General features: G+C 34.5%; 4 protein-coding genes across 5 annotated transcripts; 3 read left to right on the top strand and 1 right to left on the bottom strand.

The window, feature by feature from the left end:
• Positions 1 to 83: 83 nt before the first annotated feature.
• LOC138934739 (sushi, von Willebrand factor type A, EGF and pentraxin domain-containing protein 1) lies at positions 84 to 6,477 on the top strand. Its single transcript, XM_070298774.1, has 17 exons — positions 84 to 385; positions 529 to 671; positions 771 to 870; positions 935 to 1,148; positions 1,222 to 1,379; positions 1,667 to 1,755; positions 1,827 to 1,936; positions 2,084 to 2,256; positions 2,567 to 2,781; positions 2,872 to 3,079; positions 3,210 to 3,383; positions 3,731 to 3,822; positions 3,899 to 4,035; positions 4,181 to 5,075; positions 5,164 to 5,335; positions 5,425 to 5,616; positions 5,699 to 6,477. Exons 1-17 carry the CDS (start codon positions 88 to 90, stop codon positions 5,875 to 5,877), a joined length of 3,549 nt encoding a protein of 1,182 aa, XP_070154875.1. The 5' UTR covers positions 84 to 87; the 3' UTR covers positions 5,878 to 6,477.
• Manf (mesencephalic astrocyte-derived neurotrophic factor) lies at positions 5,941 to 8,487 on the bottom strand. Its single transcript, XM_070298775.1, has 5 exons — positions 8,283 to 8,487; positions 7,742 to 7,843; positions 7,542 to 7,666; positions 7,319 to 7,460; positions 5,941 to 7,235 (listed from the first exon to the last, which is right to left on the bottom strand). The coding sequence occupies exons 2-5, from the start codon at positions 7,824 to 7,826 to the stop codon at positions 7,057 to 7,059; spliced, it is 531 nt and encodes a 176-aa protein (XP_070154876.1). The 5' UTR covers positions 7,827 to 7,843; positions 8,283 to 8,487; the 3' UTR covers positions 5,941 to 7,056.
• Positions 8,488 to 8,767: 280 nt separating this feature from the next.
• On the top strand, positions 8,768 to 10,373 carry Alg3 (Alg3, alpha-1,3- mannosyltransferase). Its single transcript, XM_070299639.1, has one exon. The coding sequence runs from the start codon at positions 8,768 to 8,770 to the stop codon at positions 10,079 to 10,081; it is 1,314 nt and encodes a 437-aa protein (XP_070155740.1). The 3' UTR covers positions 10,082 to 10,373.
• LOC138935202 (very-long-chain 3-oxoacyl-CoA reductase) lies at positions 9,536 to 14,868 on the top strand. Of its 2 annotated transcripts, XM_070299641.1 has the most exons (6): positions 9,536 to 9,622; positions 10,738 to 10,856; positions 10,960 to 11,610; positions 13,075 to 13,450; positions 13,709 to 14,052; positions 14,153 to 14,868. In XM_070299641.1, exons 4-6 carry the CDS (start codon positions 13,076 to 13,078, stop codon positions 14,415 to 14,417), a joined length of 984 nt encoding a protein of 327 aa, XP_070155742.1. In that variant the 5' UTR covers positions 9,536 to 9,622; positions 10,738 to 10,856; positions 10,960 to 11,610; position 13,075; the 3' UTR covers positions 14,418 to 14,868. The 2 variants fall into 2 exon arrangements, with proteins under 2 accessions (XP_070155742.1, XP_070155743.1); XM_070299642.1 differs by lacking the exons at positions 9,536 to 9,622; positions 10,738 to 10,856 and having other exon boundaries at positions 10,943 to 11,610.
• Positions 14,869 to 15,293: the final 425 nt, after the last annotated feature.

Below are 15,293 nucleotides of genomic sequence, written 5' to 3'. Positions count from 1 at the left end.
AGCAGTGGTATCAACGCAGAGTACTATAACGTTTTCATATATTATTTGAGATGTCGTACATGCATATCCTCGATTCTTTGTATAGCTATGTGCCGACCAGGATATTATTCTCGGCATAAACGCTATCATGGATCGCGTTTAGCCACGGAACCTTGTTTCGCGTGTGACATCGGTTTTTATCAACCGAGCTATGGACAAACTCAATGCTCACCGTGTCCGTTCAACACGACGACGGAAAAGCGGGGTTCTGCAAATATTGATGATTGCTTGCCGATATACGATAAGGAGATCCAGGATTGTCGAACCGATCCGTGTTTAAACGATGGACAATGTATGATTCAAGACGAAGACAGTTTCGCTTGCGAATGTCAGGAATATTATGTGGGTAAGATGTGATTATTTAATCGCAAAATTATAAGATGATAATCTTAGCAACAAGTATTGTTCGTCTCTCTTACTAAATCTTAATTTCTACTTTTTTTTTTGCTGTTATATAAATAAGATTAATTATACATACGACTTTTTCAGGATCGAAATGTGAAGAATTCAAGGATCCATGCAATTCTTTGCCGTGTTTAAACGAAGGAGTGTGTAAAACACAACGGCATCCCAATAATTCTGGGATATATGAGTGCACGTGCAAAAGCGGTTACACAGGCGTCAATTGTGAGGTAAACAAGAATGCATCGCGGAGCGGACAGATTTACAATAAAAAATAATAAGTTCTAAATAAATAAAACAGAAAAAAATATGTGTGCTTTCTCTTGCAGATTTATATAGACGAATGTTCCACTAATCCTTGTCAGAACGGTGGAAAATGCACGAGCACTGAGAGTGATTTCGCCTGCGAGTGCAAAGATGGATTCGAAGGTATCATCCTATCCTCGCTAATACATTGACAATGAATATTTTTCTGTTTCATTGTATCGTTTAGGTCAGTTTTGCGAAATTCCAATGGATCACTGCGAGCTTATGCCTTGCGAGGAGGAATCCATATGTCGTACCGTAAACGAAACCTGGCGATGCTTCTGCAAACCCGGATTTTTGGGCCGCCACTGTAATCTATTGCCTTGCGACTGGTTACCGTGTCATATAAACGCGATTTGCGTAAACGTAGAAGAGGAAAACGCGACACGAGAGAGTTATAGGTACATCTAATGGTAATTTCGCGAGTATAAAAAATTATAATTATATATTTATGATATGCCCAATCGGTCATAGATGCGAATGTCCCGACGGATACACTGGAGAGGACTGCGTAATCAGGATCGATTACTGCGAAAGTTTGCCTTGCCTAAACAATGGGAATTGCATCAATCAGATGCTCAATTACACTTGTGATTGCCCGATGCTTTTCACTGGAAGCAACTGCGAAACTGGCAAGTTGAAACTTTAATATCGCAAGAGTTTTAATATCACGAAAATATTTTATTTGATAAGAAGTTTTTTTTTTAAATTTGTGTCATATAATATATATTTTGTTATATATACTATGTAATTTATATTGGATTATTCGGAAAGTTCTTCTATAGTTTATATATTTTTATTTCTTATATCTCTCTCATAAGAGAAAGAGATTAGGAAACTTTCCGAGCAATCCAATAATTGATACAAAGCATTTTTATGATATCAAATGAGAAGATCATATCTTTTTTAATGGCCGCAGAATTGTTATCCGATTATGTGATGCACTTTACAAAGTCCAGCACAACGGATTACGTCATTATGAAAGGACCCGCGAAAGATTTTTCTGAGGTAAAAAAAAGAAGATAAAGAAAAAAGGGAATTAACTGACTGATATATCGTGTTGAATTTATTAATTGCAGTTGTCCGTTTGTCTATGGCTACAGTCGATGGACATTTTTAATTATGGTACTGTGTTATCGTACGCGACGACGTTCCATGACAACGCCTTTACATTAACGGATTATAACGGGTAATTATATGTTCGCGGAAACTCAATATATACGTTTATCAAAGAGTTACGAAAAATACATTTTTCTATATTTTTTATAATATAAAATAAAATGTTTTGGCACAATCTATTCGAGCAAATTCTCCGCGGATTATCATCCTTGCGCAGATTCGTCTTGTATATTAACGGGGAAAGAGTCGTGACCGATGTTAAGGTCAATGATGGTTACTGGCACTTCCTGTGTGTTACTTGGGAAAACGGATACGGCACCTGGCGCGTATTTGTCGACGGGATTGTCAAGGACAGTGGCACTCGTTTAGCTCAGGGAGTCGTCGTACAAGGTATATAAAGCAATATATAGAGTGTTAGCTTTCGTATAATACAAAAATAATATTGGGAATAAAATATAGAATTGCAAAAAAATTAATGCAAAAATATTAAGATTACAGTAGTGATAGTTGTCATATTACAACTTTAATATCAAATTTTTTTAAGTTATGATGCGATAAAGCATTTTGGAGATCGAATTTGTATAAAAAATTGTATCTCTACCGGATATTTTCTTTTTGAAAAATCGTTTTATTGAATTATATTATATCAAGAATAAAGGCAACAAACGCGAATTATACAATTTGCAATTATTCTGTCTAGCCAATGGATCCCTCGTTATTGGACAGGAACAAGATCGTCTAGGTGGTAGCTTTTCTGAATCGGAAGCATTTTTGGGGAAACTCGGCTTACTAGATATATGGAATGTAGTTTTAGACGAAAAGAACATTACAGCGCTATGGAACAGTTGCGAAAAATATCATGGGAATGTCGTGGCCTGGGCGCAAATGCAACAATATATTCACGGCGATGTTGTGGTAATTATAAGCGCGTTAAGCTGTACAAAGCTCTTGCTCGATGTTAGCTATAGACCGTCATAAGCAATAATTGTCTCACAATATCCTTAGATCTTAGCTAGCCCGTTTTGTCGCGGCTGCGTCTTACCTACAGTACCGTTCAAAGGTAATATTAACATGAGCGAGGACCTGTCGGAGGTAACGTATTATTGTAACAGCGGATATATGATTCGGTTCGTTGGTGAGGAACATCGGTCCCTTAGTAGAAAATGTCTCAAGCATGGTCAATGGGAGGGACACGATACGCCAATCTGTACAAGTAAGATTACTGAATCCTCTTAATATAAAAGAGATTAATCATTAAATTAAATGTTTAATTTGACGAAGATTATAATTGACGACGATTCGATATTGTATGAAGAAACTCAAGATTCTGATTCACATTTAAGAAATAAGATGCGGATTTCCGGGATACTTTCCGCGAGGATATATTTATGGCAGATCGTATTCGTTTGGGGATGAGATTTATTATTTTTGCACCGATGGCTACGAACTTCGAGGGAACCCTCATCGAATTTGCAATTCAGACGGAAAGTGGACTGGGCTGCCTCCGATCTGTATAGGTAGCGCGATTGTATGAAATAAAATATCCTTGTTAACATAAATTATTGTCCAGTTGCTTCCTCCATTATGACAAAAAAAAAAAAAACGAATATCTTAAAATTAGAAGTTTTCAACTCCTTCACAGAAAATATCATTCTTTATCTTTTCAATTCAAGAGAAAACCAGACTTAACGTGCGATTGATCTATTATTCTTCGATTGAATATTTTTTTCAATGTAAGAGTTCGTAAAATAGGAAACTAAATAGGCAATTATAATATATATTAATTGTATATAAAAATAAGAGTATAATTAAATATTCTACACAATTTCAAGAGCATTAATGGTCAAATTTACTGTCCGATAAGGAATGACGTGCAAAAACTTGCTAGCCCCCGAAAATGGAGATATAGAATACATATTGGAAGAGAATGAGAGAGATGATATCACGATATTACAGGTATATACATGCTTTATACTTTGTTAAAGAAATGCTGTATCATGAGCATTGTCAAATGAATTATCAATTATTTCAGGCCGGTCAGCAATTGGAATTCAAATGCAATCCCGGATATCTTTTAAAAGGAGAGAGATATTTGACCTGTTTGGAGACCGGCATTTGGGATTACGAGAGACCATTCTGTATACTTTACGGATGTCCTCCGCCGAAAAAGTGCGTTTTAAGCATACATATATCGCACGATTCACCCTTTTTAAATTAGGTCAAAGATTTATTCAAAGAAAAAATATTGTGTATGTTAAAAATATTTTTGTTTAATAGAACATTTAAAACTGTTTGATATTCTTTGAATACGTAGAATAAAACACGGGTACATCGCTTTCGCAAATTCCGACAAGTCGAACAGGACTTCCGTTTACAGTCCCGAGGACAATACAATCGACGATCTCTCCAAAAGAACGTATCGTTACGATGATGTCGTGGGATTCTTTTGCCATCACGGCTATAAATTTCACGGAAATTACAGTCTATTGACGGAATTCAAACTACAGTGTGCCGCCAACAGCAGCTGGATTGGTTTCGTTCCCGATTGCGTTCCGCGCGTATGTCCTTGGCCGAATCGCATGAAAAACGCGAGAATCTTCTTCAGGAAACAAGACAATATCACGGTCGAGATTCCCGTGGAGAGAGACGCGATGTCCGAATCTATTGATCGTATAACAAGAGACAACGAGGAAAAGATCTCTCCAGAAATGTTCGTTTCCGGCGCGGAAATTGTTATCGTCTGTGATTTGGGATATGAATTGATCGGAGACAGGATCAGAATGTGCACCAACGAGACTTGGTCTTCGACTTTCGCTTCTTGCGTGCCGTATAATTGTTCTGTTGAAGATCACCCGCTTTTTAAGATTTTCAAAAAATTGGAGAACGAAAACGACATAACGTCGCGACGAATATCATTTGAATTCGACGAAAAATGGCACGACGCGAACAATATCACGGGCACATATAAACAATTTAAGATCTTTGTCGAGGGAAAGGCTTACGGGCAACGTATAATCTTAGCGTGTCAAAATGATACGCGGATGAATCTGAACAAGCTGATTACTAACGAGATAGTTTCGAATATAATTTGGACATGTAACGAGATTGGAATATGGATAGTTTCGGATTTATCGCTAAAGGAATCTGAACTTGAACGGCTGTTGAACGACTCGACGTACATCTGTGACAAATCATGCGCACCTCCGGAGGTAATTCGAGCACAAATTTCTCGAAACATTAAAGGATAATATTATTATTAAGATAAAAGACATGGATTTAAAAATGAATATTTTTTAGATACCAAAATATGGGTACATAGATAATATTAATAACACCGATGATATGAACAATCGTAAAGCGATCGACAATGTCGTCATCTTCAAATGCCGTCACGGATATGTTCTCGAAGGTGACGAACGATCTGTTTGTTTACCGAATGTCACATGGTCCGCTTTACCCTCTTGCAAACGTATGTTAAAAATTTTTTCTCTCTTAAGTTTGAAAATTCTATGTTTTTCTATACATTTCTAAATCCTTATATATTTTTAACATTTCTAGCTGTACCGTGCGGGGAGCCGCCGATCTTCGCGAATGCGATACTCAAACGAGACGTTAGCGAAGAAACTCAGAACTTTATTTTTGGTAATATGATTTCTTATCAGTGCGTCCCGGGCTATCGTATATTCGGACAAACGACTTTGAGATGTTTGGGAAGCGGGAAGTGGTCGAGAATGAACGGCAGATGTTCGAGTGCGTGTATAAATAATATGCAGTTTAAAATCTATCCATCTTACTATCAAAAAGTCTATTTAAATCTAATTACTATTTTCAGAAATATCATGCGGCAAACCGCAGATCCAGCATGGAATCATACTCCATGGCCGTTCTTATTTATTTCAAGATCAATTGACCTATGTGTGTCCTAATGGTAAAAAGCAAGGAGTGATCACATGTCAAGCCGACGGAAGATGGAACGAGTCGCCGAAATGTAACGAAAATAAAGACACGTAACTCAAACAATGGTTGAAATGATCTTTTCGTTTCGCACAATTCAGTAAAACATTTTCGCTTTTAATAACAACACATATGTTTTATTTCTTTCTGACTTCTCGTATCAAGATTCATGAATGTGATATAGAAAACGTAATCACGCAGTCTTATCACGAAATAAATAATTCAGTTTGGGATTTCCAGAAGTACATACAGATATGCGGTAATACCTTATCTAAATATTATTTATGCACAATTTTTTTTGTATTGCAATGGTAAATTTCAATTTATCGTACTTCTCTCTCGAGAATACATACATTTTTATCATGTTTAACTGTAAAAGTTGGTGTATATCGATACAAATAATTCTCATCTCAAAAATTGGCATTGTGTTGAATTCGCATATTTGTGTACAATAGTTCATCGATACTGGCCACAATAGATACTACACAAGTTCAATTGTACATTTTGTTCATGTTTCACACTTCAATTAGATAACCAAAAAATAAGAATATAACATATAGTGATTGGATCAAATATCTCTTACACGTACGTAGTCTGACATAATAAATTATGTTTTAGTATAAATATCATTTGGACATATCATACAAACATATCTTTGTATTATTATTTGAGGAAGAACAATAAAGATAAATATATGTGAAAATAATTTTTTGTATAAATGTTTTATATATCAATTTACGCCTAACGAGTTGATATCATATAAATGAAGCACCTTCAGTAAAATAGGTACATTATTAGCATGGCTACATCAGAGAGAGACAGACAGAGAGAGAGAGAGAGAGAGAGAGAGAGAGAGAGAGAGAGAGAGAGAGAGAGAGAGAGAGAGAGAGAGAGAATCAGACTACTAATGTAATACATCTTTCGAAATTATTATAAGATGTAAACATATTGTTTGACAAAATTTTCATTGTCTATTATTATTTGCTTCATACTAATTTTTGTTTTATGGTATCTACTATATTATATAATAAAAATTAAACATCTTAGCTCAAAAGACTGTCACTTTGACAGTCAAAGATAATTTTGACAGAACAAGGCTATACAAATAATGTATCATGTAGACATTTACATGAATAAATACATGTTTTAAATGCTGTAAACAATTCCTCTGCAGATTAAAGACAAATTTTAGCCATACTAACTTAATTGCTTGTCTAAATCGAAGACCATAATCCTTCAGAGCTCCTTCTTTGAGTTATTGCTGGAGTATTTAGGTTTGAGCTCCTCGATTCGTTTAATAAAGTCTGTCTTTTCTATACAACCATCACACGTCTCTTCCCAGTCATTCAGAATCTTTTTCAAATCGCGCACTTTGAGCTTCTTTAGATTCACCGTGTTGAGATCAATTTGTTTTTCTAAAAAAAAAAAAATTTTATATTGCACACATATATCTTGCATTTATTTTAAATTTACAAGAGTTTGTAAAAATTATATATACCGAATCTCAGGTCGCATATTTGAGCATCTTTCTTCTTCAACTTCTCGCATATCTTGTTTGCAGGCATAGACCATGACAATGGTTTACTCAGCTCACCTAAAATACCAGTGGCAGACTCTTCCAATCCACCTAAATAATAACACTAGAAGCACATGATAGATATAGTTTTAATTTGAATAATTAATTTGCATTTGAGTAATCTATAAAGATTTGTTTTACTTACAAATCTATTTTCTTTTGATTTGGTGCCTTTACAGTATTCTCGAAACTTTGTTTCAATCTTCTTGGGATCGCTTTTAATGTCTTCTGTCAATGTCTGACTAAATTTATCGACAACAGCAACACATACTATAAAATAGCATAGAATTAAGGAAAGCTATAAGAGTTTGTATAAATTAAATATAAAGATCAAAAGATACTTACCTTCGCAGTCACCTTCTTTCAATGCTGTAATAGCAGACACAATTCCAAGAAATATGGAAAGCATCAACAATACTGAAGCATTCATTTTCTTTTTTTCGTTTTCTGTTAAAGATAGTATTGTCAAATCAATGTTAAAAAATATGCAGAGATAGATATTTGTAACTCTAGTATTGTTCAATTAATTGGTATATATAAATAAATACTCCAATAAAATGCATTAAATGTATTCATTCTTTACGAAAAAAAGCATGAGAAGATCAATTAGAACATTTTTTTAAATATGGAAAATTTTCGCTGCCCGTTCATTTATTAAATATCTCGACGTTTTCATTCATCTTTTATTCTAGATGTAAAATACATAAGAAATTCATTCCAACTTATATGAATTTTACGTGAAATATTATTGGTATGCAATAATTATCGACAAAAAAAACGTATATGAGAGAACTTTGTAGGGAAAAAAAAAAAAAAAAAAAAACTGTAACGTCTCAAATATCGTGAGACCATACATTAGGTTATTTGAAATAAGCGTGCTACATACCCTTACAATCGATTTAATAATCAACGTATCGTCGATATAAAGTCTTTGTCGTTCAATAAATCAGCGACGCGTAATGACTTTAATTCATCCACTTGACTTTTTAACAAATATCCTGCGAATCTCAACGGCCGTTTATTCCGCGCACGACTTTATACACGCTGGCTTCTGTCAAAAACCCGAAATCCCAGCTGGCATACGTCGATTGGTTGTGACGTCGCGATGACTCATAAACACTGACAATGAACTCTATAATATATTATATTGGCTTGCGTTCAAAAATTTACTCGTCAAAGAATATATTTTGATTGACCAATGAGAACGAAAGGAGCCGAAATTTCTTTATTTTCATTGGTCAATCAAATACTACTTTATTTTCCTTTAAGCGCATGCGCATTAGTGTGAATAAATATCTATGATGTAATAATTGTAATGTTATGAGAGAAAGGTATGATCTCCCTTCTTTACTCTCTCTAGTCTTAGACAATATGGCGGTACGCAGAGAGGCCAGGTATAACCTCAATCCCGAGAAGTCTTCGAAGAGAAGCAACAAGAGTTGGATAGAAAATTGTTTGGAATTATGGCGACAGCTCGTTTCGTTGCTGACCGATCCGAGGAAACTATCGTTGATAACCAAATTCTTCATTCTCACCGAAATAATTGTGAACATATTGGTGATCGAAAACGTGTCGTACACCGAGATCGATTGGAGGGCCTATATGCAGGAGGTGGAAGGATTCCTGAACGGCACCACGGATTACTCCAAATTGCAAGGTGATACCGGACCGTTAGTTTATCCCGCCGGATTCGTCTACATATTCTCAGGTCTCTACTACGTGACCTCGCGCGGCGCCGATATAAAGACAGCGCAGTATATCTACGCGGCCGTATACGCGATCACGTTGACGCTGGTATTTAAAATTTACGCCAGGACTAAAAAGGTGCCGCCCTACGTGCTGATTCTGATGTGCTGCACTTCTTACAGAATACATTCGATATTTGTTTTAAGGCTCTTTAACGATCCGATAGCGATGTTACTGCTGTACGCGAGTTTCAACGCGTTCCTGGACAATCGCTGGTATCTGGGTAGTGTACTCTACAGCCTCGCCGTGTCTGTCAAGATGAACATACTGCTATTCGCTCCAGCGCTTCTTGTCGCTTATCTGTGTGTCCTAGGACTGTTCGAGACATTGATACATTTAAATATTTGCGCGTTCATACAATTGATTCTTGGTCTTCCGTTCCTACTGGAGAATCCAATCGCATACATAAAGGGTGCTTTCAACTTGGGTAGAATCTTTGAGTTTAAATGGACTGTAAACTGGAGATTTCTGTCAGAGGAGGTATTTGTTCATCCGTACTTTCACAATTTCTTATTACTTCTGCATGTGTTAATGTTGCTCTACTGTTTGCGCATTTGGATTATTTACATGGAATCATACGCAAAATTGAAAGATGTGGAGAAGAGCTTGAAGTCTCAGATTCCTACAAAAGAGAAGATAGATATGTCCATCGTAAGCCAATTGCTTGTTTATCCTCTCTTTCTTGCGAATTTCATTGGCATTGTGTTCAGCAGATCGCTGCATTATCAATTCTACGTATGGTACTATCATACATTACCGTACATTGCATGGTGTACCGAATATAAGACTGTTATCAAATTGACTATCTTGGGTATGATTGAGTTGTGTTGGAACACATATCCAAGCACAGTGTTCAGTAGTGCGGCATTGCACGTATGCCATACAATCCTGTTATACGGTACACTTAAAACTAAATCGGATAAAACGATAGAAAAATAGTAAATATATATTTATATATATATATATGTCAAATATATTGTGTTTTTATCTAAATAGTCTTCCTATGTCATTTGTGTTTAGAATGCATAGAGTAATGAGAATGCCCTACGACGACATATTTCCCACCAAAGTTTTGATCTTATCATACATTCATATTCTGATATATGTTGTGTCTGTGAAATTAAATATTTAATATTTATCTCATATTCATTTTGAGATTTGTGTAAGATTGTTTAATGTTATATTCTCGAATCATGCGAAAATATATATATCTTTTGTACAGTTTGTAATTAAATAAATTTAAAACAACGTTGATAAATATATGGGTAATTTTATTCTTAGAGACAAATAATATAACCAAATATGGAAACTGCGATACAAACTGAAATCTTAATTTAATATCTAATTGTGTGATCTGAGAAAATAATTATTTTATTTTATTTTAATTTGTACAATATAATAATTTTTTTATCACGTGGTAACAGAATTAAAAAACCAAACAGTCAAAATCAATGTTGAGCTAAACTATATGAACACATACATTATTTGAAAACTTGTGCCACAATGAATAAAATTGGCACAAGTTTTTTGACTGATTAATTATTCCATTAAAAAAATATATTATTTAACATAAGTATTAATAATAAATTTCTTAGGTATTGGAGAAATTTTTACATTTTCATAAAAATCAGGACTATAAATGGCGCGCATTGTTGCGCTATTTTCAGCGAATTGAACAGAGATAAAATATGAAAATACCATGAAAACTGTCATTGTAAGTAGCACGCGTAGCTGTTCCCAACTATATATATATATATATACACAATATATACATAAAGATATATGCGCGCGTTTCAATTCGCAAATATATATTACAGTTATACGAGAACGCTGTGATCAAAGAAATAGTATAGATTTACAAAGGAGGCCGAGAGAAATACATGTGGACCAACGAGCGGCCTAAGTGTGTCAAAGAAAGAATCATCTTCTCTCTTTTCATTTCGCCTCTCTCACCGCTCCATTACCGCACGGCGAAACTTTGGCTCAGCTACGTGGACGAAGAGTACCTGCTATACCGTTTCCTCTTCTGGAGGGAACTTGCTATCACGCGGGCAAGTGAAACAGCCCTGACATTGCGCGTGCGGGCGCGCGCTGTTGATATCCCGCTTCCGAGGATGGTATCGATCGCGCCTGTTTTCCCAAGACATAGCAGTGTCGCATCGACGATCATAGGGGCATGAACCTCGATCAACCTCGACGCTCTTCCGCGATTTCACTTTTCTACGGTGTCTGTTCTCTCGTTTGACCTTTGTCTCCCCGTGCGCTTTCATCGTACTCTCTCGACCTTGCCCTTGCGGTTCTCCGAATCGCGCTTCTGCCCTTGGCGCGAGGTATCGTTTGTTGACTTTGATTATTAGCGAGGGTGAAAGAGATCTCTATAGATATTCCTTCGATAAAGGAAGTTTATCATTCATGGGACATCGGCGGGACGACCGGAACTGAAACAGTCAATTGCCAATAAGATACAGGTGAGAAAGTGAGAAAGTATCGTGAAAGCTATCGTTCCGCGCATTGGAGTATGAAACTGTCGGAGAAAGCTGCATTGCAATAGAATTTTATAGAAATTTTATCATAATGTTAAACAATTGTCCATTGGATTAATTACATTGGCACGCGCACAGAAAGCATTTGATGTCTTCAGTTAAATTAAAAACATATCTAATAATAATAATTTCATTATCATTTATTTTTGCAAAATTTAGATTATCGCGTAGAATAAATTATAGTTTGTGTATACATATATTTTTTACATAACTCTAAATTTAAAAGGCTGAAGAGATTTATAAGCGCGATAGGTCTTTTTAAGACATTATTAATATAAAATTATATTATCTCTTTGTACTATATATTGCACGCTTTTTCAAAATCAATGATTGAAAAAAAAAGGAAATTAAATTCAATTGTAGTATCTATTGACTTCTTCATCGTTTTCTTCGCTGAACGCGAGCAATATTTATATATTGATTCGAAATATTTATTGAACTTATTTGCTAGGATTATATATAGAACAATGTTGTATTTTAATGAGAAAGTTTCAACAGAGAATTCGTTTCGATTTTGTCACAAGGTCAACAGAATAAAAATGTAATATTGTATGATAATTACTTGTACGATAAAAGTCAATTCTGTATTTCTGCTTATCATGGTATCTGAATGATGAGTCACTCTCTATCAAGTTTTCGTTTTCATGATAAGAAATGTTCGCTTTAAAAATAATGCATAATAAAAGCCAGTTGGCAATATTGTCAATATAACATCTTGAACGTACAAAAAAATCAATAAGTTTCCCCGGTAAAAATATGTATATAATATTTTTTCATAAATTATAAAATATATATATATATATATATATAATCGTGTTTATCTTTATTATAAATATTCCGAAAATATATAATTAAAATTAGCGAAATATTTAACAAGAAGAGCTGAAAATGGTAATTCGTAATTAATTGTTTAAACAATTCTAAATATTTCATGAATAATTAATCGTTTGAACAATCTTGGAAATGGCATGAAAAATACATTTGTAAAAATGACTTATGCAAGAATTCATGTTGAAGATATCGAAATAAATTAGATACGTCGAAAATAAAATCAACAAAATTCATGAAAAAGTATAAGAAATAAGATGATAAGGTGAAATGTGGTATGCGCCAATAGGATAACGAATTGTATGGGCTGACAATATGACCCGGGGTCACGATATCCATAAACTGACAATGGCCGGCAAGCCGTGTTAGTCGATACATGGCAATCATAGTGATAGGCACTCATTATTTGACTTCATATATATCTTTTAATCTACCGATAAATTAATTATTAGAGATTATATATTATATTTTTTTATTATACTCGACTATTTAATTTGCTCGATTAAATAAAATAAATAAATAAAATTGATTAAATCAATTCTATTAATTAATATATTATAGAATGGCGTTAATCTGGTGGGAGAAGATATTTCTGGTCATAATAGCGATTGTCAGTTTGAGGATCTTTGTAAAGATCGGGATTCTGGTGTGGAAGAAATTAGTCGCCCCGAGTCTCGGACTTGGAATCGACATACGAACGCAAGGAAGATGGGCTGTAGTTACAGGTGCAACAGATGGACTCGGAAAGGCGTTCGCCAAGGCATTTGCCAAAAAGGGTTTGGATATCGTCCTGATATCGCGATCTATGTCGAAACTAAAGGATGTAGCCGCTGAGATCGAGCGAGAATACCGAGTTGAGACCCGCATAATAGAAGCCGATTTAACGGAGGGTCAGGTAATCTATGCAGAAATTGCCAAAGTGACACAGGATTTAGAGGTATATACTATATAATGAAATTAGTATAATTTTACAAATATGTTACATGAATTTCAAAAGAAATGTTTAACAGAGAAAAATATAGACAGATAAAGAAAGATAAAAAAAGAAATTGGCTCCTTTTAAATATAAAATGGCAAAGAAAGATGTTTCGTTTCTTTAAAAAAAAAAAAAAAAAAAAAAAAAACCCTTTTCCTCTTATAATATAACAAAAAGATAACGCGAAAAAGAATAATTACAGAAGATATGTTTCACCAGGTGGGTGTTCTCGTTAATAACGCTGGCGCGAGTTACGATCACCCCGAGCTGTTTACAAATGTGTCGGAGGAAGTGCTTGCGAAAATATTGCAACTCAATGTAGCCGGTGTGACCGGGGTTGCGAGAGCGGTGCTGCCCGGCATGATGGAGCGACGGAAAGGAGTTCTTATTAATGTCAGTTCGACGACCGCGGCTATACCGAGCCCTTATCTAGCTGTCTATGCCGCCAGCAAAGCATATATTGATAAACTCAGCGCCGACTTAGCTACAGAAGCAGCACCGAGAGGCGTTACAGTCCAGTGCATTCTTCCTGGTCCAGTAGCCACGAAGATGTCAAAGATCAAGTAAAAATTATTCTTATAATGATTCGTAGAGAGATTTTTATTTTGCATTTGATTCTCGCGATATTCAATATATATTTTTCATATTTCTTCTTCTCCCTAGGAGACCAACTTGGATGGCACCTACACCGGAAAAATTTGTAGAGGCGACATTAAGAACGGTCGGCATTGAATCGCGTACGACTGGATATTTGCCACATTCTCTAATTATCGGAGTTATAAACACGCTACGTTTCACATGTGAGACGGGCGCAGTATGGTTAGTAACGAAAACGATGCTTAATATAAGGGGACGTGTTCTACGCAAAAAGACGAAGAGCCAAGAAGATGCGCAAGGAGATATTCTCACTAACAATAAGATGAATTGATTTGTTGATAAGACAATGCAGCGCATTATTTTGTTAATTGTTTTTAAGCTGTTCCCAATTATTTTGTTGTTGTTTTGTGTTAAATTATATCGAAATCTTTTTATATCTTAATTTCTTTTTTTTTTTAATCCTTTTGCTTGCCATTTCTCGTTACAGTAAGATAAATCTTAACTTTGATTATATGAATGAAAAAAATAAAGAAAGGTAAGAATCTATTGCAGGCGTTAACATAAAATGTGTTTTGTTTTTTGTTTTTGTTTGTGTTTACTTCTTTCTTTTAAAAAATTATTACAAAAATTTATTATAAATAATATATGTATATAGGTAAACTTTTCTTTATATAGAAAATGTATACAATATGTACAATATCTTTATACATATATGATAAGGCTAATTAACAATAAGAATAAAATATGTTAAATTCGTAATTACTGTATTTTTTGAAAGAACACTTAATATATTTTATATGTTATATCTGTATACACCGTAGAAATTAATAAACAAATGCTAAACCAATTTGAATTTTATGTACTTATTATTAATATGTACACATAGGGACAAAATTTAACACAATTTAAAGTACTCATCAGAAATTTAACATATTTTGGGACATATTATAAAAAATCAAGGTTGAGTTAAGTTACTTGTAACGTCGTTATCGTTACAGTTACTTTTTTCGGTAACTGTAACACGGTAACGGCGTAACAAATTTTGTTTGTAACGGAAAAAGTAATTTCGTTACATTTTTCGGTAACAAGTAACGAATTTAACAGTTACTTTTATCGTTATTTTTTTTCGAATTTACTCGATATAATTTTCATATAAAGGAATATATTGATAAGAGTGTTGGAATGCAGTATTATATGAAAACTGATG

This window comes from Polyergus mexicanus, unplaced genomic scaffold, assembly GCF_030449975.1.
Source record: "Polyergus mexicanus isolate NDT 795.1 unplaced genomic scaffold, iyPolMexi1.0 SCAF_7, whole genome shotgun sequence".
NCBI classification, from domain to species: Eukaryota; Metazoa; Arthropoda; class Insecta; order Hymenoptera; family Formicidae; genus Polyergus; species Polyergus mexicanus.
This window is presented reverse-complemented; position numbering and strand designations above follow the sequence as displayed.

What these genes read in the sequence shown, in the direction of transcription:
- LOC138934739 (XM_070298774.1), top strand. Translation starts at nt 88, where the DNA reads ATGTGCCGACCAGGATATTATTCTCGGCATAAACGCTATCATGGATCG. An exon ending in ACACAGGCGTCAATTGTGAG is followed by an intron (nt 672 to 770) that starts GTAAACAAGAAT and finishes TTTCTCTTGCAG; the next exon opens with ATTTATATAGACGAATGTTC. An exon ending in GCTGCCTCCGATCTGTATAG is followed by an intron (nt 3,384 to 3,730) that starts GTAGCGCGATTG and finishes CTGTCCGATAAG; the next exon opens with GAATGACGTGCAAAAACTTG.
- Manf (XM_070298775.1), bottom strand. Translation starts at nt 7,826, where the DNA reads ATGAATGCTTCAGTATTGTTGATGCTTTCCATATTTCTTGGAATTGTG. An exon ending in GAAAGAAGGTGACTGCGAAG is followed by an intron (nt 7,667 to 7,741) that starts GTAAGTATCTTT and finishes GCTATTTTATAG; the next exon opens with TATGTGTTGCTGTTGTCGAT. An exon ending in AATATGCGACCTGAGATTCG is followed by an intron (nt 7,236 to 7,318) that starts GTATATATAATT and finishes TTTTTTTTTTAG; the next exon opens with AAAAACAAATTGATCTCAAC.
- Alg3 (XM_070299639.1), top strand. Translation starts at nt 8,768, where the DNA reads ATGGCGGTACGCAGAGAGGCCAGGTATAACCTCAATCCCGAGAAGTCT.
- LOC138935202 (XM_070299641.1), top strand. Translation starts at nt 13,076, where the DNA reads ATGGCGTTAATCTGGTGGGAGAAGATATTTCTGGTCATAATAGCGATT. An exon ending in AAGTGACACAGGATTTAGAG is followed by an intron (nt 13,451 to 13,708) that starts GTATATACTATA and finishes ATGTTTCACCAG; the next exon opens with GTGGGTGTTCTCGTTAATAA. An exon ending in ACGAAGATGTCAAAGATCAA is followed by an intron (nt 14,053 to 14,152) that starts GTAAAAATTATT and finishes TCTTCTCCCTAG; the next exon opens with GAGACCAACTTGGATGGCAC.